At 63.8% G+C, this 21428-nt stretch overlaps 5 protein-coding genes across 8 annotated transcripts in view; 3 read left to right on the plus strand and 2 right to left on the minus strand.

Moving 5' to 3' along the window:
* The first annotated feature begins 1162 nt into the window (after positions 1–1162).
* LOC141949678 (lateral signaling target protein 2 homolog) lies at positions 1163–5532 on the plus strand. 2 transcript variants are annotated; one of them, XM_074883547.1, is made up of 13 exons: positions 1163–1251; positions 2014–2154; positions 2231–2368; positions 2533–2735; positions 2820–2909; positions 3012–3101; positions 3237–3338; positions 3428–3676; positions 3782–3909; positions 3991–4104; positions 4281–4379; positions 4638–4753; positions 4838–5532. In XM_074883547.1, the coding sequence occupies exons 1-13, from the start codon at positions 1210–1212 to the stop codon at positions 4967–4969; spliced, it is 1644 nt and encodes a 547-aa protein (XP_074739648.1). In that variant the 5' UTR covers positions 1163–1209; the 3' UTR covers positions 4970–5532. The 2 variants fall into 2 exon arrangements, with proteins under 2 accessions (XP_074739648.1, XP_074739649.1); XM_074883548.1 differs by having other exon boundaries at positions 4641–4753.
* Positions 5533–5954: 422 nt separating this feature from the next.
* MXD3 (MAX dimerization protein 3) lies at positions 5955–7276 on the plus strand. The gene is made up of 5 exons (XM_074883241.1): positions 5955–6112; positions 6190–6219; positions 6305–6419; positions 6506–6671; positions 6748–7276. The coding sequence occupies exons 1-5, from the start codon at positions 5955–5957 to the stop codon at positions 6837–6839; spliced, it is 561 nt and encodes a 186-aa protein (XP_074739342.1). The 3' UTR covers positions 6840–7276.
* Positions 7277–7384: 108 nt separating this feature from the next.
* Positions 7385–9455, minus strand: PRELID1 (PRELI domain containing 1). The gene is made up of 5 exons (XM_074883239.1): positions 9237–9455; positions 8634–8859; positions 8443–8556; positions 8093–8171; positions 7385–7668 (listed from the first exon to the last, which is right to left on the minus strand). The coding sequence occupies exons 1-5, from the start codon at positions 9326–9328 to the stop codon at positions 7532–7534; spliced, it is 648 nt and encodes a 215-aa protein (XP_074739340.1). The 5' UTR covers positions 9329–9455; the 3' UTR covers positions 7385–7531.
* Positions 9456–9513: 58 nt separating this feature from the next.
* RAB24 (RAB24, member RAS oncogene family) lies at positions 9514–12196 on the plus strand. The gene is made up of 8 exons (XM_074883240.1): positions 9514–9678; positions 9968–10036; positions 10157–10235; positions 10351–10418; positions 10534–10633; positions 11022–11072; positions 11191–11253; positions 11745–12196. Exons 1-8 carry the CDS (start codon positions 9562–9564, stop codon positions 11807–11809), a joined length of 612 nt encoding a protein of 203 aa, XP_074739341.1. The 5' UTR covers positions 9514–9561; the 3' UTR covers positions 11810–12196.
* A 114-nt stretch (positions 12197–12310) lies between these two features.
* The window catches only part of NSD1 (nuclear receptor binding SET domain protein 1), a 69111-nt gene continuing 59993 nt past the window's right edge, over positions 12311–21428 (minus strand). For 2 of the 3 annotated variants that reach the window (XM_074883234.1, XM_074883233.1), the window contains exon 23: positions 12311–21300. In XM_074883234.1, coding sequence (XP_074739335.1) covers positions 18968–21300 — 2333 coding nt within the window. In that variant the 3' untranslated portion in view covers positions 12311–18967. The remainder of the gene's footprint in view (positions 21301–21428) is intronic. The other variant, XM_074883232.1, reaches the window with a different exon arrangement.

Genomic DNA, 21428 nt, shown 5'->3' on the forward strand with positions numbered 1-21428 from the left:
TGGTGTGTGTGAGGCCAGGCATCGCTCCGTACCACATCTCATATCACCAGAGCTGCCCTCCTGTGGTGGGGCAGAGCATGGTGCTGGTGACACGGGGACGCATGGACTTGGCAGCCAACAAAAGCCCACTGTGCCCCCCCCCCCCCCGAATGGCGTGGCAGCACTGCCCGCAGCTGCAGGACAGGCAGGGCTCCAGGCTCACTGTGCAATGCAGGGACCCCCAGCCGCAGGAGGCAGGACACGCTGCCCGGCCAAAACCAGAGCCGGAGGCTGTGGGGTCACACGGAGCCCCAGCGTCAGCTGCACCCGCACCGGGCCGGCTCAGCCTGGGCGCTGCGGGGCCGCTGTGACTCAGGGACTTCCTCAAGCCAAGGTGGTGCTACCGTGTTTATTTAATCGTCCTCGGTGAATTTTTTACCCATGAATCCACCCCATTAGGCTTTCAGCCACCTGAATTATCGGCACCCACATCCTGTGGCCAGCAGTGCCAGGTCTGGCGTGGCACAGGAGCAGCTGGGGCGGTTTGCTGTGCCCAGCACCCCAAGCACTCCCCGGGCCCCCTCCCTAGCTGCCCGGCCCCTTCTGCTCCCACCGAGGGGCTGCTTTGTCCCCCTCCCACTGCAGCACCCCACGCCATGCAGCAGAGAGCAGGCAGGTGCCTGCGGGTGCCTCCCCCGGTGCCCCCCCACCAGCCTGGGGATACTCGGGGCTAGGTGGGCTGCAAGGCCAGGTGTCTGGGGTGTCCCTGTCCCTGGAAGATTGGGCCCTGGGCGTCTGTGGGGAGAGGAGAACCGGGAGGGAAGATCCAGGGAACTGGAAGGGCCCGGGCACCGGGAGGGGAGAACTGGGAGCCTGGGGGTTGCAGTCAGGAATTGGATCCAGGAACCGAGACCGGAGAGCGACACTGGGAGGGGGGAAGCGGGGCGGCCGTTTGGGCACCCTGACCGCCGCACAGGGGGTCCCGCTCTTGCCCGCCCCGTCACAGAGAACCGGTCACGTCGAGCGGCGGCCGCCTCCCGCCACCCGGCAGCGGGAAAGCCCCGGGTCCCGCCGCGGGCCGGGCGGGGGCCGCTCCGCCGAGTCGTCCCGGTGCCGGGGCTGGGAGGACACCGCCCCGGTCCGCCCCCGGGCGGTGCCCGGTGCCGGCCCGCCCCGTCGGCGAGCGGCGGGCGCGGGGAGCCGGGCGGCGGCAGAGCTGCGGGGCGCGCCATGCTGCCCGCCGCCCTCCGCCGCTGGCTGCGCCGGCCCAAGGTGAGAGCGGGGGGGGGGGGGGTCGCGCCGGAGCCGCCGCCCGCCCCGTCGGGGCTGCCCGAGGGCTCCGCCGGCACCGGGTAGCGCGGGGGGGCGGCGGGGGCCCTGTGAGGTGGAGCGGGAGGAGGAAGCGGTGCCCGGCCCCGGGGCTGGAGGTGCGGCGGGGGGTGCGGGCAGCATCGGGCAGGACCGGGCAGCTCAACGCTCGTCCCGGCACCGCCCGCTCCCGGGGCGAGGAGATCCCCGCCTCCCCGCCCCCCCGGGCCTCCTCCATCCCCCCCGTCCCCGCGGGGGGGTCTGGGGGAGAGATGGGGCGAGGAGCGGCCCTCCGGGCTGCCCGCTCCCCGCCGGGGGCTCCCCGCAGACCTTTCACCTGGGCCGGTGTTTACAGCCGCGCTCGGATCCGTGCCCACGCTACCGGGATGCGGCCGAGCTTGTTCATCCTGCTCTGCCCCCGGGGAAACTGAGGCACGGGTGGGTGGGGACGGCGGCGCTCCCCGGGAGGGCTCGGCCGCGGGCCGCTGCCTCCCCGCCTGCCCTTGGCACAGCTCGGCTGAGCCGGAGCCGCCGTGGGGGTCCCACGTACCTGCCCGAGTGGGTGTTTGTGGACCCGGGACTGCCCCATGGGGACCGACAAAAGGGGAGCCAAACCCCAGCAGCCCCCCCGCCCCAAGTTGCGGGCATGGGAGGTTTGGGGTCCCTCTGGCCCAGCACCCGGAGCCATGGGGTGCTCCCGCCATCGCCCCTCTGCTCCCCCCGCAGCGCTCCGACCCCCGCCTGCTCTCCCAGTTCTTCTTTGCCGACGAGAGGGTGACGCGGGTGGTGGCTGAGATCAACGGGCTGGATGCCGAGCTGGACCCGCAGCAGTACCTGGTGCTCCTCAACCAGCTCCACCTCAGCCAGGTACGGGGGCAGCCCGGAGCCCGGTGTGACCCCGGTCCCCCCGGGTGGCCGTGGGTGACGTCCCTGCCCTCCCCAGGCTCACTTGCTGGCCGTCCTGGAGCGGATCATGGAGGAGTGTATCCCCACACAGCGGCACAGCCGCGACTACCTGGTCAAGTTCCCCGAGGAGCTCTTGGTGGACAACCTGGGGAACCACATGCTGTTTGCCGCCGAGGTGAGCCCGGGGATGCTGTCCTGGGGCGGGCAGTGGGGTCCGGCTCCCCAAACTGGGGGGCGACGGGTGCCAGCCAGGGTGGCACACCCCACCATGGGCTGACCCTGGGGGTAGGGGCTGCACGGCCCCAGGCGCTGGCTCCTGACGGCCCCGGGTCCTGGCAGTGTCTCCTGGCCGGGACCTTCCTGGAGGTGGAGGAGGCGGATGGGGCGCAGCTGCGGCCCCAGGCCAGGAACCTGCTGTGCAGCCTGGAGCTGGTGCGGACGGTGCTGCGGGAGCAGAGCCTGAGCCAGCCCAGCTCCTACCCGGAGCCCGTCCGGGCTGTGCTCGTCCAGTTCGACCGGCTCTTCGCGGAGTTTGAGCTGAGGTGGGGGCCAGGGTTAGGGTGCTGGGGTGAGGGGGGGGGCTGTGCCAGGGACAAAGGAGCCTCACGGTCCCCCCATCTCTCCAGCTATGTGTCCTCGCTGGTGGCAGTGAAGTCTCCCGAGGAGATCTACAGGCAGCAGGAGATCATTGTGCTCTTCTGTGAGACGGTGGAGAGGTGAGGGGTATTGTGTGCCAGGGAGGGGTGGCAGGGACCCCAGCCCCGGGAATGGGGCAGTGTCCTGGGGCTTGGCCCCACTGTAAGGGTGTGTCCCCCCAGAGCCCTGCGCCTGGGCTACGTGACCCAGGAGATGATCGATGGCTACGAACCGCTGCTGATGTTCACCATCCCTCGCCTGGCCATTATCAGGTGGGTGCGGCCCCCTGGAGAAGGGGGTGGCCAGGGCCGTTGGGTGCTCCCTGCCCTGTACCAGCCTCTTCTCCCCCTGGGGAATTGGGGTCCCGGGCAACCCCCTGACCTGTGTTGGGCTCTGTCCCCTTGCAGCGGCCTCCTCATCTACCCCGAGGGTCCCCTCAGCCTGGAGCGGAGCCCTGAGCAGATGTCCCGCGTCTTCAGCCCCTTCTACAACCTCCTGAAGAAGATCAGGTATGTGGTGGGGGGCGATGAGCACCAGCACCTGCAGTGGGGCACCACTGGGGCCATGACGTGGGGCTGACGCTGTCCGGTCGCTGCAGGGACCTGCTGCGGGTGCTGTCGGTGGAGGAGCTCAGCCTGCTGGAGAGGAGCCTGTGCACAGCCGAACCGGAGGATCCCTGTGGTCCAGCCACCCCCCCAGCTTGGGGGGCAGCTGTGCCCAGAGGGGAGCCCCCTGCTCCCTGGGGTTTCCTGGAGGGCCCCTGTGCCACCCCACCAGCCTCCACATGCACGATGTGCCTGCGACCTCCCGGCACAGTGGATGATCCGGGCACTGACCGGCGGTGGGGGTGCGTGGCAGGGAGAGAGTGGGGCCAAGATGGCAGTTCCCCGCCCACTGGGATAGGGATTTTTCACCTCACCCCTGGGGTAACCATCACCTTCCCCCTGTGCAGCCCCCAGCCCCCCGGGAGCAGCCCAGGGACGGGGCTCGATGACACCCCAGGTGCTCACTGCTCAGAGCTGCGCTCTCGCTATGGCAGTGCCAAGGACATGCTGCACACCCTCTTCGTCTGCATCTCGGGTGAGTGACCCCCTCGCCACCCCTCCCAGCACCCTGACCCCCCCCCCCCCAGCACCCTGACCCCCCACCCTCCCGGCACAGGGGTGGCTGATCAGCTCCAGACCAACTTTGCCAGTGACCTGCGGAGCATCTTGAAAACAGTCTTCAAGATCGTCGCCTCGCAGGCGGAGCCCTCAGAGGAGCCCAGTGCCAGCCGTGAGTAACCCCCAGGGAGACGGGGGACCTCTCCTCTCTGCCCTGCCCCATCGCCCAGCCCTGGTGAGACAAGGCCGCAGCCCCAGGTGTGGGAACGACACAGCCACGGTGCCCAGCCCCCTGAGGCTGAGCCCAGCCCTGGTTTGGCCGGAACACCACAGCCCTTGTCCCCACAGGGGAAGAGGACGGTGACCCGTGTGTGGCAGATGCTCCTCGTGTGGCCGACTGTCCCCTGTGCTCCAGCCCCGAGGAGGCGACCGGGCTCCGGAGGGCAGGTAAGGGGCTGCCCGGGGTGCCACGGCTCTGGGGCAGGGTGCGAGGCTGGCGCTGATCCTGCCTGGGGGGGTGTCTGCCTGTCCTGGGCAGCCCCAGGCGCATGGGGACAGTTGCCATGTCCTGTCGAGGGCTGGCTCAGCAGAGCAGCCACAGGACACCCAGGAGGATGGGTCCAGCCAAGGGACCGGGAACATTCCTGGGGCCGGGGCGATGATGGGGGAGGGGGTGGGGGGCTTTTACTGATGTGTTTTGCCCAGCAGGCACCCGCCGCCTGCCCGAGTGGGTGCCGGACAGCACGTGCAGCCAGTGCTCTGCCTGCCGCTCGCCCTTCACCCTGCTGCGCCGCAGGCACCACTGCCGCAGCTGCGGGAAGGTAGGAGGGGGCCCGGCAGGGACGCGCGGGGTCCCCCCTGGGGACCCGGCTCGGCTCAGCCCCGTTCCGGCCCTCTCCCCACAGATCTTCTGCGCCCGCTGCTCACCGCACACCGCGGTGCTGCCGCACTACGGCCAGCCGAAACCCGTGCGTGTCTGCACACACTGCTATGCCGCGCACCGCTCGCCCGCGCCCCGGCGCGCCCCGTGCCAGTGAGAGCCCCCCGCGCCGGGTCTGCATCCGCAGGAGGCCGAAGGCCGGGGAGGGGGGAATCCGGGCTGCTCTGGGGCTGCTGGGCAGCTCTGCGGCCCCACAACTCCCCTCGGGGCCAGGTGGGCATGGGGGCAAGGACCCCCCCACGTGGTGGCAGGGCCCCCCACGCACGGCGGCAGCCCGTGCCCCACGCTGGCGGGGCCGGGGCCGCGGTGGGCTCGGGGCCACCTTCACCGCACGCGCTGCGGCCGTACCCCGCTCTCGGTGAGCCGCACGCTGCCGCAGCGCACCTGCCCCCCCGGGGCTGGAAATGTGCTTCGTGGTGGTTTTTTTTCAGGTGAACTTTGGCTGCTGTTGGGCCCGGGGCAGAGTCTCCCCCCGCCCCCGGGGCCCGGCCTGAGAAGGTGCAAACAGCCCTCACATGACGGCGGGTGCCCGGGGCCGCCCGGGCCGGGCCGTGCCGTGCCCCGAGGCTGGCCCTCACCCGTGGGGCCCGGCGCTCCCCTCCCCTCCCCTCCCTCCCCACCGCCTCCAGCCGATGGATTTTAATAAAGAGCTAAACCCGCCTGGCCGGGCTCCGTGGCGCTGGACGCGGCAGTTCTCGGGGCGGGGGGGGCGGGTTGCAGCGGCCCGGGGACACGCGTGGGTGCGGGGGAGGTGGGGTGGGGGGGTGGGGAACGGCGGGCAGCGGGTTTCCCGAGCGGGCTGGTGGCAGTGGGGGTGTGCACGGCGGCGCGCTGCCCGCTCGGCTTAACGCGGACACGGCCCACGGCGGGCGTGGGACGGACACGGGCGGACGGGGAGCGCGCGCCCTCGGGGGGCGTGGCCTGGCGGGGGGGCGTGGCCCTCCCGCCGATTCAAATTTGAAGCACGCGCTTTCCCGCCCGAAGTTGTTTCCCCGCCGCGGTGACGTCAGCGCCGCGGGGCGCCCGGCAGCCAATCAGCGCGCGGCTCCCCCTGCCACGCCCCGCCCCCCCCCCCCCCAGCCATGGAGCCGGCGGCCACCAGCATCCAGGTGCTGCTGCAGGCGGCCGAGGCCCTGGAGCGGCGGGAGCGCGGGGCCGGGCCCCGGGGCCTGGCCGAGGCCGAGCACGGCTACGCCTCGCTCTGCCCCGCGCGGTCCCGCCGGGCCGCGGGCAGCGGCAGGTGAGCGGGGCGGGGCGGGGGGGGCGGAGGGATGGCAGCGGTAGCGCCGGTTCTGCTCACCGGGGGCTCTCCCGCAGGTCGGTGCACAACGCGCTGGAGAAGCACAGGTACCGCGGAGCGGCGGGCGCGGCGGGGCGGCCGCGCACGCCTCGGGGCTGACCGCCGTGTCCCCCCCACCCCGTCCCCCCGCAGGAGAGCCCAGCTCCGGTGCTGCCTGGAGCGGCTGAAGCAGCAGGTGCCCGTGGGCGCGGGGCCGGCCCGTCCCACCACGCTGAGCCTCCTGCACCGTGCCCGGCTTCACATCCAGGTGAGGGGGGCGACCATGTGGCTGCTCGGGGCCCTCCTGCCGCGGTCAGTTCGGGTCCCCGCTCAGGGCTCCCCCGATCCCCGCAGAGGCTGGAGGAGCAGGAGCTGAGTGCACGGAGGGCCAAGGACCGGCTACGTAACCGGCAGCAGAGCCTGCGGCGGCAGCTGGAGCGGCTGCTCTCACCCGTCGGCGAAGAACGGGCCCGCGCTGACAGCTTGGACTCGTCCCAGCTCTCGGAGCCCTCTGAGGGAGGTGAGTGAGGAGAGGGAGGGTGGGCAGGGAAGGGGAGCCGCTGCGGGCCTGACCCGGCCTCCCCCCCGGTGCCCAGAGGATGCTGAGATAGAGGTGGACAGTGCCATGTTTGCCTTCGGCACCGGGAGGGACCACAGCTACTCCAGCCCCCACAGCCCTGCATCCTGATGGCACTCGCTGCCCTCCCTGCGCTGCCTGCCTGCCTCCTCCCTGCCTGCTGCTGCCGCAACGCAGCCTCCGCTGGCCTCGTCATGGCTGCCCGGGTAAGGGGCAAGCACCTGGCTTGGCCCCCCGCGGCCGGGCCACTGAGCAGCATCAGCCACGGGGTTGGCACGGCGCTGTGGCACCCGCTGCGCACCACAACGCGCTGGAAGAGGGTCTGCGTCGCGGGGACACCCTCCTGCCTCTGCCCGTGCAACCCCGGGCAGGCTGGGGGCTGCCTGGCACGCCCCCGACAGACTCGGCTACAGGAGGGCTCTGCTGCAGCCCCTGGAGAGCCAGGAAGGGGAAACAAATGCATTAAGCAACCTGCCTTCACGCTCCCGCAGCCGCCCACCTCTCTTGTACATAACCCGACACTTTTATAGTAAAGGCACTTGGTGAAACCCCTGCCTGCGTCTTGCCTGCGAGCCCAGACCCCCAGCAGTGGGCTGGACCCCCAGAGCAGAGGGCAGCACCAGGCTCTGCTCTAGCCAGGCCAGCCCCAGGCCAAGTCAGAGGTGGGAGTAAGTTCTTTAATGATAATTACATCTCAGGGTCTAACAGCAGCTGATTGTCAGACTTGTACAGTTTAAAAATATAAAAACTAAGGAGGCTCCTATCTGTTTTGGTGTGGCCGGTGCCCGCCTGTGCCCGGCCCCTCACACGTACTGCTTCTTCTTGGTGGCTGCCTTGCTTGCCAAATCCTTGGCTTTCTCTGTAGCAGCCAGAGCTGTCTCCTTGGCTTTCTCGGTCGCTTCCTTGGCTGTTTCCACCAGTGTTTTGGATGGAGCTTCTCCTGTAACACAGAAATTGTTAGCCCAGCCCCAGCGGGCCCCCGCCCTGCCCTGGCACAGGAGTGCCGGCTGACGCAAGCTAGACCGGTCCCGTCACCCTGGCACGGAGGTGACTTCCCCACACAAGGGGAAGATGAGCCCAGCGCTCCCGACCTGCATGCGTCAGGGCGCGTCGTGAAGGGGAACTGCAGGCACGTGACTGCTGCTGTGTTACATCCCCCTCCTGCCTGTGCTCCACCCCTGCCTGGCTGCTCCGCTCAGGAAGAGCAGGCTGTGCCAAGACATGGGGGCAAAGGCAAGGGACAAGGATTTCGCAGTCGGATTAGTTCAAGCCATGACCTGCCTGTAGACTGGAGTGTTCCCAGTGTGACCTGTAACTCCAAGAGACCCGTCCCGGTCAGCCCCAGCCTGCCCTCAGGTGCTCACCTTGCATTCTTGCTAGCACGTATTCAAATCCCTTAGTGCTCTTGGTCACGTTGCTTTTGAACCTGGCCAGACCAAACTCCTGCAAGGGAAAAGTCACCGAAGGTGCAAGCCCAGCTCCCATGTCACACACAGCCCCTGGGGCTTTGTCCCAGTTTGTCCAGTCCCAAACATCTTATGGGCTCGTGCCCACCAGCTGTGATGGTTCTGGGTGCCCCAAGAGCTCGTAAGGATGGGGGGAACGAGAGAAAAAGGGCAGGAAAAAACACGGGGAAAGGGTAGAGCAGGGGGGAGCGGCTGGCCTCTCCAAAGAGGGGGTCCGCAGTGCTGCTCGAGCAGTTGGCAGTGCTCACCTGGACAGCCCGCGAGACGCCAAACAGGCTGGAAGAGACCCAGGCCTCCCGCTTGACCTCGGTCCAGTTGCTGTTCTCCGGGTTCACCTGGTACACGCAACGTTCCTCCACCACCTGCGCGAGGCACAGCCCGGCTGTGGGCACCGACCGGCCGCTGCCACCCGGCCGCGTGCCCGCCCGCAGGCACCTACCATGAGACGCGCGTGGTTGATGTTCCAGGTGAACGTGGTCATGGTTCGGTTCTTGGGGTCCACGATAGAGTCCTCCAGGATGTAGACGGAGTGGGCGACGTTGGCCGGGAAGAAGCGCTCTGCCCAGCGGGGCATCCGGTTGGTCTTGGTCAGGAGCCGCCGGGAGAGCAGCTTGTGGTCCGCCGTCACCTCCCGGTGCACGATGTCTTCGGTCAGGACATGTTTGCTAAAACGAGGAGGGGGGAAAAAAAACATTAAGCCCTGCTCCTGGCCAACACCACCCCCGCCGCGGGGGCTGGGAACCACCAGGCACCGCGGGGAAAGGTCTGGGGTATGAAGGGAAGGGAAAACCCGCATCCCGGTGCGGGACACCCGTCCCTGAAGACTCTAGTGGGGGGCGAGCAGAGGGTCCTGCCCCCGTGGGACCCCGGGAAAGGGCTGGGGGGTAACACGACGCCATCCCGCGGAGGACACGAAGCCCGGCGGGCCCGTTGGAGGGGGCAGAGGGCCGCGGCTGATCCCGGGGAGGGACCGTTTTTCGGGGGAGAAGGGAGAGCCGCGGGGGGAGCCCGGAGCGGGGGTGGGGGGGCGGCCCCGGCGCACCTGTAGGGGTTGGGGTAGCGCTGCCAGAAGGCGGCGAAGACCTGGTCCCAGGGCCCCTTGAGGACGCCCAGGCTGGCGCAGTACTTCCCCATGGGGGGGGCCGCCGCCGCCGCTCCGCCTCAGGCTCCGGCCCGCGCCTGCTGGGCGGCCGCCATGCGGCCTCGGCCCGCCCCGCCGCGCACTTCCGCCCCGGCCCCGCGCACTTCCGTCCTCCGGCCCCGCCCCGCCGCGCGCTTCCGCCGCGCCGGCCCCGCCTCCCCCCCCTCGGCCCCCCGCCCCGGCCCCGGTGTCGGCCCCGCCCCGCGGCGGCGGCGGCGGCGGGAGGATGAGCGGGCGGCGGGTGGACGCCAAGGTGGTGCTGCTGGGGCAGGAGGGGGTGGGCAAGAGCAGCCTGGTGGAGCGCTGCGCCCACCGCCGCTTCCGGCCCGGGCCCTACCAGAACGTGAGTGGCCGCGCCGCGCCCCCCCCCCCCGCGGTCCCTGGCACGGTCCGCTCGTGTCCGGGTGTCCCCCCCATCCCCGGGATGCTGCCCGCCTCCCTCCCGCGTCCTCGGGTCCTTTCCCCACCGTGTCCCCGGGATGGTGCCTCCCACGTCCCCGAGTGGGTTCCCGCGTGTCCCTGCGGCAGGTTCCCCCCAAGGTGTCCCCCCGCCCCCGCCCGCTCCGCATCCCCGGGCAGGCCCCCACCACGGCCCCGGCCGGTCCCCACCGCTCCTCCTGCTTTTCTTCCAGACGATCGGGGCCGCCTTCGTGGCCAAGGTGATGTCCGTGGGGGACCAGACGGTGACCCTGGGCATCTGGGTAAGCACGGGGGCGAGGGCAGTGCCAGCACCCCGGCACCATTCCCGGCCACCCCCCTGACACGGAGGGACCCCCGAAACCCCCCCCCCCACACCTGAGCGCTCCCCTGTCACCCCCCAGGACACGGCCGGCTCAGAGCGCTACGAGGCCATGAGCCGCATCTACTACCGTGGGGCACGGGCCGCCGTCGTCTGCTACGGTAAGGGCATGGTGCCGCGGGACGAGGAGGGAGCTGGCGGCCGCGAAGGCCACAGGCTGGGGTGGTGGCGGGTGGGCGCGTGAGGGAGGGGGCAAACCCTGACCTTCTCCCCCAGATCTGACCGACAGCAGCAGTTTCCAACGCGCCAAGTTCTGGGTGAATGAGCTGCAGAACTGCGAGGAGGTACGGCCGGGCTGGGGGGGCCAGGGGGGCCGCGGAGCCTCGCCGGAGGGCGAGGGGAGCCGGTGGCAGTGCCGGGCCTGTGGGCACATCCCTCCCACCCCTCTGCCTGCCACAGGGCTGCCGGATCTACCTGTGCGGCACCAAGAGCGACCTGCTGGAAGAGGACAGGAGGAAGAGGGGGGTCGACTTCCACGATGTGCAGGACTATGCTGACGGTACAGCCGGGCACCGCACGGGGCCGGGATGCTGGCGGCTGGGCAGTGACAGCCCTTCCTGGGCTCCCGGGTGTGGAGCGAGGGGGGAACAAAGCTGCTGCATCCGTGTGCGCCTGGGATGCGCGAGGGGCTCTGCCCTCATCCTGGTGGCTCCAGGCACCAGGGCTCCTGGCGCGGTGAGGCCTCGGCTCTTCCAGGGACCTCCCTGGGCACGGCCTGTCCTGACACAGGCAGGGCAGCGGGGCTGAGAGTGCGGGGCCCTGCCCTGGCCCCTGCCAGCCCCTGCTGTTGGCAGCTGTGCTCAAGGGGTGACTCCAGAGAGGGGAGCTGACCCCACGGGGCCATATCCTGCACCCGCAGCAGGCGCTAACCCAGGCCCTTATTTCAGAGATCAAGGCAGAGCTCTTCGAGACCTCCAGCAAGACAGGCCAGAGCGTGGGTGAGTAGCCCCCTCGCTGCCAGCTGTGCCCAAGCAGGACCCGGGGAGGGGGGCGCAGGGGGGGGGCTGTGCCTGTTGGTGGGGCTGCCCACAGCCACCCTGCCCGCTCTCCCCCCAGATGAGCTGTTCCAGAAGGTGGCCGAAGACTACGTCCACTTCACCGCCTTCCAGGTGATGACAGGTGAGCAGGCAGGACCCATCCCTCCCCAGACACCTTCTCCTGTGCTGGGGGGTGCACGTGCCCGGGGGGAGGGTGTGGAGGATGAGTGCTGTGGGGTCTGACCCTTCACCCCCCGCTCCCTGGAGCTGCTGCGGTCAGGGGTTGTCCTGCAGAGCTTGGGTCCTGTCACGGTGTCCTCGTCCCGACTCAGGCCAGGCTCAGCATGTCTGCCCAACTGGGCCACAGGTGGCCTTTGGCAAACGGGCAGCCAGGAGCTGGGACTGGCTCTCAGCTTTGCACCAGGCCTGTCCAGGCGTGCTCAGCCTGGCTACGCCTGCAGCCCTGGGCCGTGCCGAGCCATGAGCCTCGCTGCTTCTCTGCGGGGGCACCAAACCCCTCCCTGAGGGACCCGTCAGGGCCCAGGCCTGGGACCGGCAGCTTTGGGGCTCCCACATGGCTTCCACTTCCCGGGGTGGACGTGCCGGCAGCCTGCCGCCCCTGCTCTCTTCCAGAGGAGAAGGGCGTTGACCTGGGCCAGAGGAGCAGTGCCTACTTCTACAGCTGCTGCCACCACTGAGACCTCCTGCCAAAAGGGAACCGCTGCTGCCGGCCGGGCAGCCAGCGCGCGCCGGACTCCTCTGGTTTTTTACCTGCTGTGTTTTAGCTGTACGGGCCCGTCCGCGACACGGCAGCGCTGCAGACTGCTCTCCTCCCGGCGCGCGGAGCGGCCGAGGGCTGCCGTGCGGTGCCGGGAGCCTCCTGCGGTGCCGGGAGCCGCGGGCGGTCACCCTGGGGACCCCTCTCCCTGCCAGCCGGCGTTTGGGGGAGCTGCCTCCCCCGCATCACTGCTGTGGCCCAGCGGTGGCTGTTAACTTATTCTCTCGGAGATGCTGCCCGATTCTTTGCAGATTTATTTAAGCGTCTTCTCTCGTGTACAATGTAAATAAAACGCATTGTGGTCTGAGCCGTCCCCTGCCTGCGAGGCTGTCGGGGCTCTCCCATCCCTGCCTTGGGGTGTCCGGGCACAGCCAGACTCCCCCTGCGCCCCCCGCTCGGCGAGACAAACCACAAGAGGACATCGAGAGTAAAGTTAAACTTTACTTTACAGTAATTTTTTTCTTCTATATACAAAGAATTACAGTACATGTTCTGGGAGCACCTGGGCAGGGCAACCCTCATTTCATTATAAGTTTCACATACACAGCCAACAGTCTAAGGGGAGCAAAATGAAAGTAATCAATGGTCCAAGACTCTCCCCTCTCCCTCTTCTAAAAATAATATACATGCTGGAAATATGTAGGTTTCTCTCACCTGCTCTGGCATCCCTGCTTAGAACTGACAGGTGAGTCCCAGCCAGGGCCAAGCACCCACACGCCCCCCACAGTGCTCGCCCCGGCCACCACCCCAGCGCCCACCCGCAGCTCCGGCCAGCCCCCGCCTCAGCCAGGCACCTCAACTCCCGCCGTGTCGGGGGGACGGGACCCTGCGGGGGACTCCCCTCCACTGCAAACACCTCCGTGGGGGCAGAGCGCGGCGTGGGGCTGCTCACAGCAAGGCTTCCCCATCTCTGAGCAAACTTCCCGCTCGCAGCTTCAGTACAACTTATGCCGCTGCTATGGGTGGCCCCCCATGTCCTTCCTCCCCGGCCCCGAGGAGGGGGGAGCAGGCAGCCAGGGCCCCAGCCAAGAGCATGTGGCACCGGAGGGTGGCAGGGGACAGTCAAAGCCAGGCGCGGTATCGCACACATTTGGTGTCTCGAAGGCGAGCAGGCTGGCGGGGCGGTGAACTCGGCACCGTGGTTGAGCAGGGCCGGGAGCACGGCCGCTGGAAGGCTTCTGCCTGTCGCAGGGAGAGCTGCTCCCTGCCTGCTCCCTGCCTGCGCCAGCCGCTGCTGACACATCCGACCTCCTCCCACCCACGTTGGCCTGGGCCGCCCTCAGCTCCAGCCACGCTCCACCTTGAGCCTCCCGGTGCTGCTGCTTTTCCTTTTAACAAGTTCCCAGTGTCTAAAAAAATACACAAAACCCAGTTCCTTGAAGTCAACAACTCGGAAACATCAGAAAAAAAACAAAAACTGAAACCAGCTCAGTACCAAACGGACACAAAGAACATGCAGTTAGCGGACGCCTGCCTTGCTTCACGTGGCTCCACTCGCTCCCTACGCCCACGGGGCCCACTGGCACACTGGTTTGAGTCTCAAAGCCATCATAAATCGAAGGAACCGAGTCACACCTTGTCCTGTTTCCATCACACGTGCCGAAGCCCAGCCCCAACTACGGGGGGACAGGATTCAGCCGGCGAAGAAACCTCCAGCCCGCGGGCCAGGAGCCGTGAGTTCAGCCCTACTGTGCTAAGCTGCCGAACGGTTTACAATAGCACCACAATAGCCCAAGTGCTTCGCCAAGGGCAAACTGATTAAAACTTTACCTTGAAATAGGACATAGCAACACCCATTTCTCAGATTTCCCTAGGAGGTAGATTCAGTGCTGTAGGGACTGTCCATCACCGCCACTTCTCCAGCCCAAGCTGACGCATGCTGTCCCCCCGCGCCCGACTTCGCCTAGATGGCTTTCGGAGGACTCGGAGCAGAAATCTTGCCTTTTCCCACCTCCTGCTAAGCGAGGGCACTGCCACCCCGCAGGCAAGACTCCCGCTGAAGCCAGGCAAGTGGCAGAGAGGTCCCCAGGCTCCAGCATCCCATCTCCCAGGCCCTGGGAGTCCCGAGCACCCCATCAGCCCGGCCGTGCTGCTGCAAGAGGCACAGCCTCAGCTGCAAATGCTGCCTATTGCATTATCACTATCACAGGGGAGTAATTAGCATGGACAAAGCCCGGGCTGTCAAACACAGCGTGAGCCCTCACCGGCCCCCTTTTTACTTTCAGAGTAGCTGCACGGTTTGCCACTTCGCTTTAACACTCACTGGCTGGCAGAGGCTGAAAGCCTCATCAGTAATTTAGGGCAAAGCACATTACAAGCAGGTTACAATTACGGTTATTCCAAACACCAAGCAAAATCAGAAGTTAAGGCTGAAATTAAAAATAACCAGAAGGTGTTGAAGGTCTGAGGTTTCTCAAACAAACTCCCCCTGCCCTGTCACAACACTGGCTGTGGCATCCAGGTAGGAGCAGCACACATCCACAGCGTGCTCAGGTTAAACCGCTGCTGAGATGCATCAAGGTTAGGGCTGCTTTTTCTTTCTTTTTCTTCCTTTTTTTTTTTTCTGTAAAACTGAGCTGAAGCTCTTCTAGCACCCTCAATCCACATCGTCTCACCTTAGTTTACTGTCCTTTAGATTCAACCATCTCATCTCCTCAATTTTAATAACAACCACACCTTCAAAGCGAAGCCTGTGCCTGTGCAGGGTTTAACCCTGAATTATAACGCATGCTCCCACAGTACCACCTGGATACTTTGTGCATTGGAGTGAATTGTGTTCTTGTGGTGTTTTTTTGTTAAATAGGAAAAGTTTTAACTTGAGAATAGCAATAAAGCAAGCTACCATGAGCTAGTTAGTATCTGAAGACGTGCAGTAGGGGACTGATTATCCCTTACAGTGGCCACTTTGCTAGATTCACCAGAGCCCTGGCTGATAGCGGGCGCCAGCCCTGTGAGCTGGTGCAGATGGGACAAGCCACGCAGGACGGTGGCCTGTGCCCGCTCCCCTCCTGCCCACGCATCCCACAGGCCCTGCAGTGGCTCCTCCTCTGCAATCCTCCTCCCCTGCCTGGGCAGGCAGGTCATGCCCATGAAAGTCCCCGACGATGCCATCACCCCTCACCAGAGCTCCTCCATCACCAAAGATCAACTGGGACTCTCCTGCCCACCACAGAACTCCACCAATGAAGCAGGTCCTGCTGCAGGACGGAGGCCACAGCCAGTGACCCCAGCCCACCGCTCTGAGCAGGGGCAGCCAGGCTGCCCTGACAGCAAGAGTGTTGGCCAGCGAAGCATTTGTATGGGAGCAAATCCTTCATGCCCTCCAGAACTGGGAAGGAGAGCCATTCCTACAAATGGGAATGGGCTCATGAGCCTGGGAAGTTCCTGTGAGCCTCCCTGAGACAGCAGGGAAAGGGACACAGCTCTGAGCAGAAATGACACCCACGATTCTGCTTCTACAACTCTCCACACAACAGTGAATCAACACAAGAGTCACCTCTCGCCCACCTTGGGTGCAATTAGGGCTGACCTGAGACTGTTAGCAGCCAGGTGATCAGACCCCTCCAACGCAGCAAAAAAGCACCTTGACCTTGGCCAGAGAGCTGCAGCAAAGCTGGACAAGCCCAGCACAAGGGCTCGGAGAGGTCGGAGCAGGGCTGCAGCAGTCTCTCTTCCACAGGAGCGGTGGGCCAGGGGTATGTGTTATCTGCTGCTTTCCTCTACCTTAACAAACCTCAGTGATTCAAACTGGCTAAACTCCGAAGACAGTAATGAACTGCAGAAAATGAACCCAACTACTTCGGTACAGACATCTCCCTCTCCTCCATGGCAGTGCTACCAGCTCCCACCAACAGCGAGAGTCACCTCAAGTGCTGAAGAAGCCCACATTTCCTTCATGAGGGGTTTGTTGCCTGGAGCTGTTTCTCAGCCCATGCTCACGCTCCCTGCGGATGAAGGCAGGTGGGGCAGGGCAGGGCTGCTGGGACCTATCTCCACACCTGGTCAGGCCTTGCCCATCTTGTTGATGTGACCCAGCAGTCAGTCATTCCTAACAGCACCCCTACTCCCTCCGCAAGTGTCTGAAAAAGCCATCCTGATCTGACAGAGCATCGCCCAGGGAGGGCAAGGAGGGAAAAGCAGCTTGCTGGCTTCCTCCTGCAATGAAGTTTCCAAACGCCAATTTTACCAAGCAGCCTCCCAGCTACACTGAAGTCAACTTTCTGACAGTAGCTAGAAGGTAGCAAGCGAGAAACCTGGATCCTCATGGAAAAGGCATGAAGGGAGACAAGAAGAGACGTGGGGTATGGAGGAATAAGGCTGTGGGTTTGAAATGCCATGCAACGGTTCAATCCACGTTCACTGTTCAAAACAAGCTTTTGGGTAAGAGCCTGCTGCGTGAAAGGCTGCTGCTGCTGTGAACCTCACCCTACTATGTGAGCACACAATTTAATGAAGTTATTTTTTTCAAACCTGCACTTTTGAGAATTCATTGAGAACTTCTCCATTTTACAGATTTAAAAAAGCCTGCACCAAAAATATTCACAGTTTATTTTTCATGAAACAAGTAACTAGTTAACACGTGACAATGCGAAGCGGAGGTGGACAGAGCAGTGCAGATACCTTTCTGGTTACAGCTGTAGCTGGCTGGGTGGCTGGCACGGAGGTAACCCTACTTACACAATCTACATGACTAAGTCCAGCTCATGGGAAGGCCTATAAATGTAAATTCAAGATTTATTTTCCTTCTCACACATGATAAATACTTAATATACTGAACGTCATTACCGTTTTTTTAAAATTTTGTTTAAAAAAGTTAATGAATGCCCTTAGATTATCTTCTCTCTCAATGGCTCTGAGGAGTTGTCCTGATTCCCTTTGTGCAGGAGTCACGCAGAAACACAAGCTGCTTGCATTTCCCCAGTTTCAGCAGCAAGCAGGAACTGACCTGCCAGTCTTCCCGGAAAAAAACATTAAACAGTAAGTTTCCATAAGCCATAAAGCTTTTCGAAGTCGCTAGCTATTCTACAAAGGATCTGAAATGATTCGGACTAGAGAAGAGATGCACCACAGCACTGGTAATGTCCCCTTGTGCCCAGCACACCCAGCCTCTACAGCAGGATGTTGTCTTGGGCTGCGTACGTCAGGAAAGGAGATGGATTGGGATTTGTCTCGGTACAAGTGTCTGACTCCCTTCATAGAAAACTGCAAAGCTCACGACTGTCTGCTCTGGGAGCAGCAGGCACTTGCAAGCCAGGTGGGAACAAGGACCTGCTCCCATGCCCGAGGGAGAGGGTCAGCCTGGAGCGGAACGCTCCCTTTCCGGGGAGGGACCCACGGGTCTGCCTGGAAGGAGAAGGATACACTGGAGCTGCGCGTGGTCTGGGGGTGGGCACGGAGATCCGCGGCTGGGGCACCCGGATCGGCCGAGCTCAGGCAAACCACAGAGGTAACGTGTTGTGAGAGTGGGAGAGTGCTGGTCAGCAGTGCTTCCTTGGCAGGATACCGACCCCATCCAGGCCGAGCAGTGCCGCCCAGGGAGGCCTGTCCTCCTCCTGCCTGTGAGGGTGCCGGGGGTCGCAAGACGCCACTCTGCAGGTCCCTGGGACTCTACCGCTCGCTCCACCAGTACCACGGCCAACTGAACTTCTGCCTCAACGCTTGAGCAAACGGCTTTCAGCAGGCCTAGTCTGGACACCAGACTGATGACCACCAGGTACTAAACATCTCCTTAACTGGAAAAGGGAGAAGAGGAAAAAAGAAAGCCAGCCAGCTGCCGGAGCCCACCGTGTTCCAGTGTGAGAACTACTATTCAGTTGGAAGGACACACATGCGCACGCACACACACACACACACCAACACAGTCCAGTTAATTCAAGTCTCCTTTGGTTGTAGAAGAGTTAAGCCAGAAGCTACCCAAGGGGAAGGTGTCAAGATGGGTCCTGATAACAGCTACGGCACCCTTGCCTCTGCGCTGTGTAGAGAACGGTACAGGCTTCACTTGCAGCTCGGCAGCACGTCCTGCTGCTGGGAAGATCAGGTGTGATGCGACCGTGTCCTGAACGTGTCTGAGGCAAGGGGAGAAAAGTCTGTTCAGTCTGCTGGCTCACGGTGACAACAGAAGTCAAGAAGAGACTGGATGGAACTTTGAGAGGGAGGACCACCACCCTGCTAGGGTGGTGCTCAGCACCTTGGGGAAAACCCACTCTGCCCTACTCTGCTATTGCTGCTTTATAGGTCACAATGTTTTCAAGTGCAGGAAACACTCTACATGTCCTGTGCTAAAGGATTAAGACACAAGAATGAAAAAACTGCCAGATGGCTTCTTCCAAGATCTCTCTTTTCCCCGACCTCCTTCAGATTTCCCGTTTATCAGGCCTGGCCAGTCTCAGCTTCGTACAAAGGAGCCTGAGTGGATATTGTCTATTGCTGCAGAAAACTGCACTGAGCAAGTGCAGCGGGCTCCTCTCCCAGCTCAGCTGGAGATGATACCTGTCCTTCAGTGAACCACACACGCAGCACGTCCCAGTGAACATACGGACAAACCTCACAAAGCAACACCCTGCAGGGACAGAGACCCGGGCAGACGACAGATAAACCCCTTCCCTGCTTCTACAGAGTCCAGCAAGGGCGTACACCTGACTGCTCACCGCCTGATCCCTGAAACATCTCCAGTCCCAGGGCAGCCTGACTGATCTGCTTCCTCTAAATACAGTAAAAAGAGCAAGGCCCCTAGCTGTATCTGGGAACCCGGCTACGAATCAGACCTGGAGCTCGAACACGCTGGATCAAGTAATGTGACCATTTCAATGGAATTGGAGATTTTTACCCAGAGTGGACTCTTTATTTCAGCTTTACCAGTTGTAAAAGGAAGAGGAAAAGGTCACGGATGCTCTCTCCCTTTGGCTGGGCCACACTCAGACTGAAGTGAATGTCCTTGCTCATGTCACGAGAGAATATGGATGGGATGTGCATGGGTTAGGGGCTGGGCTCAGGGAAGTGAATAAAAAAAAAAAAACCACAAAGATTCCCCCTCCCTAAACATTAAAAGACTGAAACCTGCCTCCCATATTCACCAACCTCACTTTGGCTCTGAGTCGGCCAACTCACGACAGACAGAATCCTGGTTACGGGCTAGCGCTGTGTTTTGTTCAGGCAAAGGGTCCTGCCCCCGAGGAGTCTGTGCTTTTCCACTCAGCCAAGGGATCTGGTCAATTGTCTGAATGTTCGTGACAAGCCACTGCATCTGCTCCGGGGGCACCGGCGCTTCCCTGGCTGGCCGAGGGGTCTGCTCAAACGCACGCAATCTCTCTGATGTCCAAGGGGTTTGCTCTGCGGGGGCTGAGGCCACTTCCCAGCTGGGCTGAAGGGTTGGCTCTGGTAGTTTCTCTGCTGTCCGGGGAGGCTGCTCTGCAAGAGTCAGGGCTTTTGCAGTGGGCCAGTGGGTTTGCTCGTGTGTCTGTAGTTTCTCCGTAGGCCAAGGTACCTGTCCGACATGTGTCACCGCTTTCCCAGCAGACCAAGAGATTTGCTCGCCAGCTAACATGGTCCTCTCTTTCTGCTGGGGACTCAGCTCCATGACTGGGGCTCCTCTCTCCTTTGGCTGTGCATTCTGGTCGACGGGCCGCAGCGCCTTCTCCGACAGCAACAGCCTCGGAGCTGACGCGGCTGGAGGCTTGTCCAAGGCTTGAGGCCGAGGAGCCACAGCAGCAGCCAGCTTGTCCGATGCCTGAGGCCACGGGGCTGTGAGAGTGAGGGGCCTCTCCAAGAGCTGAGGCCGAGCCACTCCGGAGCCGAGAGCCTTCTCTGGAGGCAGGACCCGCAAGGCCCCAGAGTCGGCAGCCTTCTCCAGAGGCAGGGGCCGCAGCACCCCGGGGGTGAGCGCCTTCTGCGTGAGCGGGATCCGCAGGGCCCCTGAGCCGAGAGCCTTCTCCATGGGCAGGACGTGCGGCGACCGGGAGCCAGGAGCCTTCTCCGGAGGCAGAGGCCGCGGCGCCCCTAAGCTGGGAGCCTTCTCTGTGGGCAGAATCCGCGACATCCCCGAGGCAGGAGCCTTCTCCAGAGGCAGGAGACGGGGCGTCCCAGGGCTGGGAGCGTTCTCCACGGCTGGGACCCGCGCTGCCCCGGAGAAGGAAGCCTTCTCTGGAGGTGGGGGCCGTGACACAGCTGATCCAGGAGCCTTCTCCATGGGCAGGATCCGCGAGACCAGGGAGCTGGGGACTTTTTCAATGGGCAGAGGCCACAGCACCCCAGGACCGGGAGCCATCTCTGATGCTGGGACCTGCGGCACCAAGGAGCTGGGAGCCTTTTCCACAGACCGAAGCTGCGGGCTCTGGGCAGAAGCTCTGTCTGATGGCTGAGGCTGATCGGCCGCAGGAGGCTCATCCACCGCCTGGGACTGCAGGGTCCCTGCCACGGCGAGAAGTCTGTCCGACAGTTGAGGATGCAGGCATTTCGTTGGGAATTCATCCAGCAGCTCAGGCTGCTGGGCCCTGGTGTCAATGAGGGACTTGTCCAGTAACCCCAAGACCCCGGGGGCGGCAGGAGGCTCGTCCGACAGCTGGAGCTGCAGGGCACCAGCAGTAACAAGCGACTCGTCCAAGGAGTGTGGAGTTCCTGGAGGAGATTTGCTCGGCAGATGAGGCTGTGAGGCATCACCGGAGGACTCATCCAGTGGCCACAGCACCGCATTGGTGGGAGGTTTGTCGGGCTCCTGAGGCCTCAGCGCTACGATGATGGGTTGCTTCTCTGACTGCAGCCTTAGGGACAGGGCAGCCTGGGGCCTGTCTGATGGCTGCAGGCGGAGCGACAGGGTGGTGGGAGGTTTGTCTGAAGGCTGCAGCCGAAGCGAGAGGGTGGTGGGGGGTTTGTTGGATGGCTTCAGCCTCAGTGACAAGGTGGTGGGGGGTTTATTTGATGGTGGCAGTCTCAGCGCCAGGGTGGCTGGTGGTTTGTCTGGTGGAGGCAGCCTGAGGGCCAGGGTGGTGGGGGGCTTGTTTGACGGCTGCAACCTCAGGGCTAGGGTGGTGGGGGGCTTGTCTGACGGCGGCAGCCTCAGCGCTAGGGTAGCAGGGGGCTTTTCTGGTGACTGCAGTCTGAGGGCCACAGGCTGAGGTAGGCTGTCCAGAGGCTCAACGCTCAGGTCTGTGTCTGCAGGCGGCTGCTCAGGTGGCTGGGTGTCCTCGCCGTTAGCCAGGGCTCCTATGGAAGGCACATACTCACGAATTTCTCCCGGCTCTAGAGGGTTAGGCCCACAGGGATCGTGCTCTGTGCAGCATAAACGTCCATCCAGCTTGGAGATGAAGAGCATGCCTTCCCGGTGCTGCTTGCAGAAGGACCTGGGGCACATCTCGCAGAAGGAAGCTGCTTCCTTACCACACACATCACACTGATGCCACGGGCACTCCCATTTTCCTGCAGCACAGACACAGGAGAAAAGACATACCTTAGGAGTGGTACAAGGGGAAGAGACAAGGCCTGCTGTAAAGGGAGTTCAAGTGAGAGTGGGAACACCCCTGTAATACTCCCATACAATTCCATGT

Source organism: Strix uralensis, chromosome 14, assembly GCF_047716275.1.
Source record: "Strix uralensis isolate ZFMK-TIS-50842 chromosome 14, bStrUra1, whole genome shotgun sequence".
Lineage (NCBI taxonomy): Eukaryota > Metazoa > Chordata > Aves > Strigiformes > Strigidae > Strix > Strix uralensis.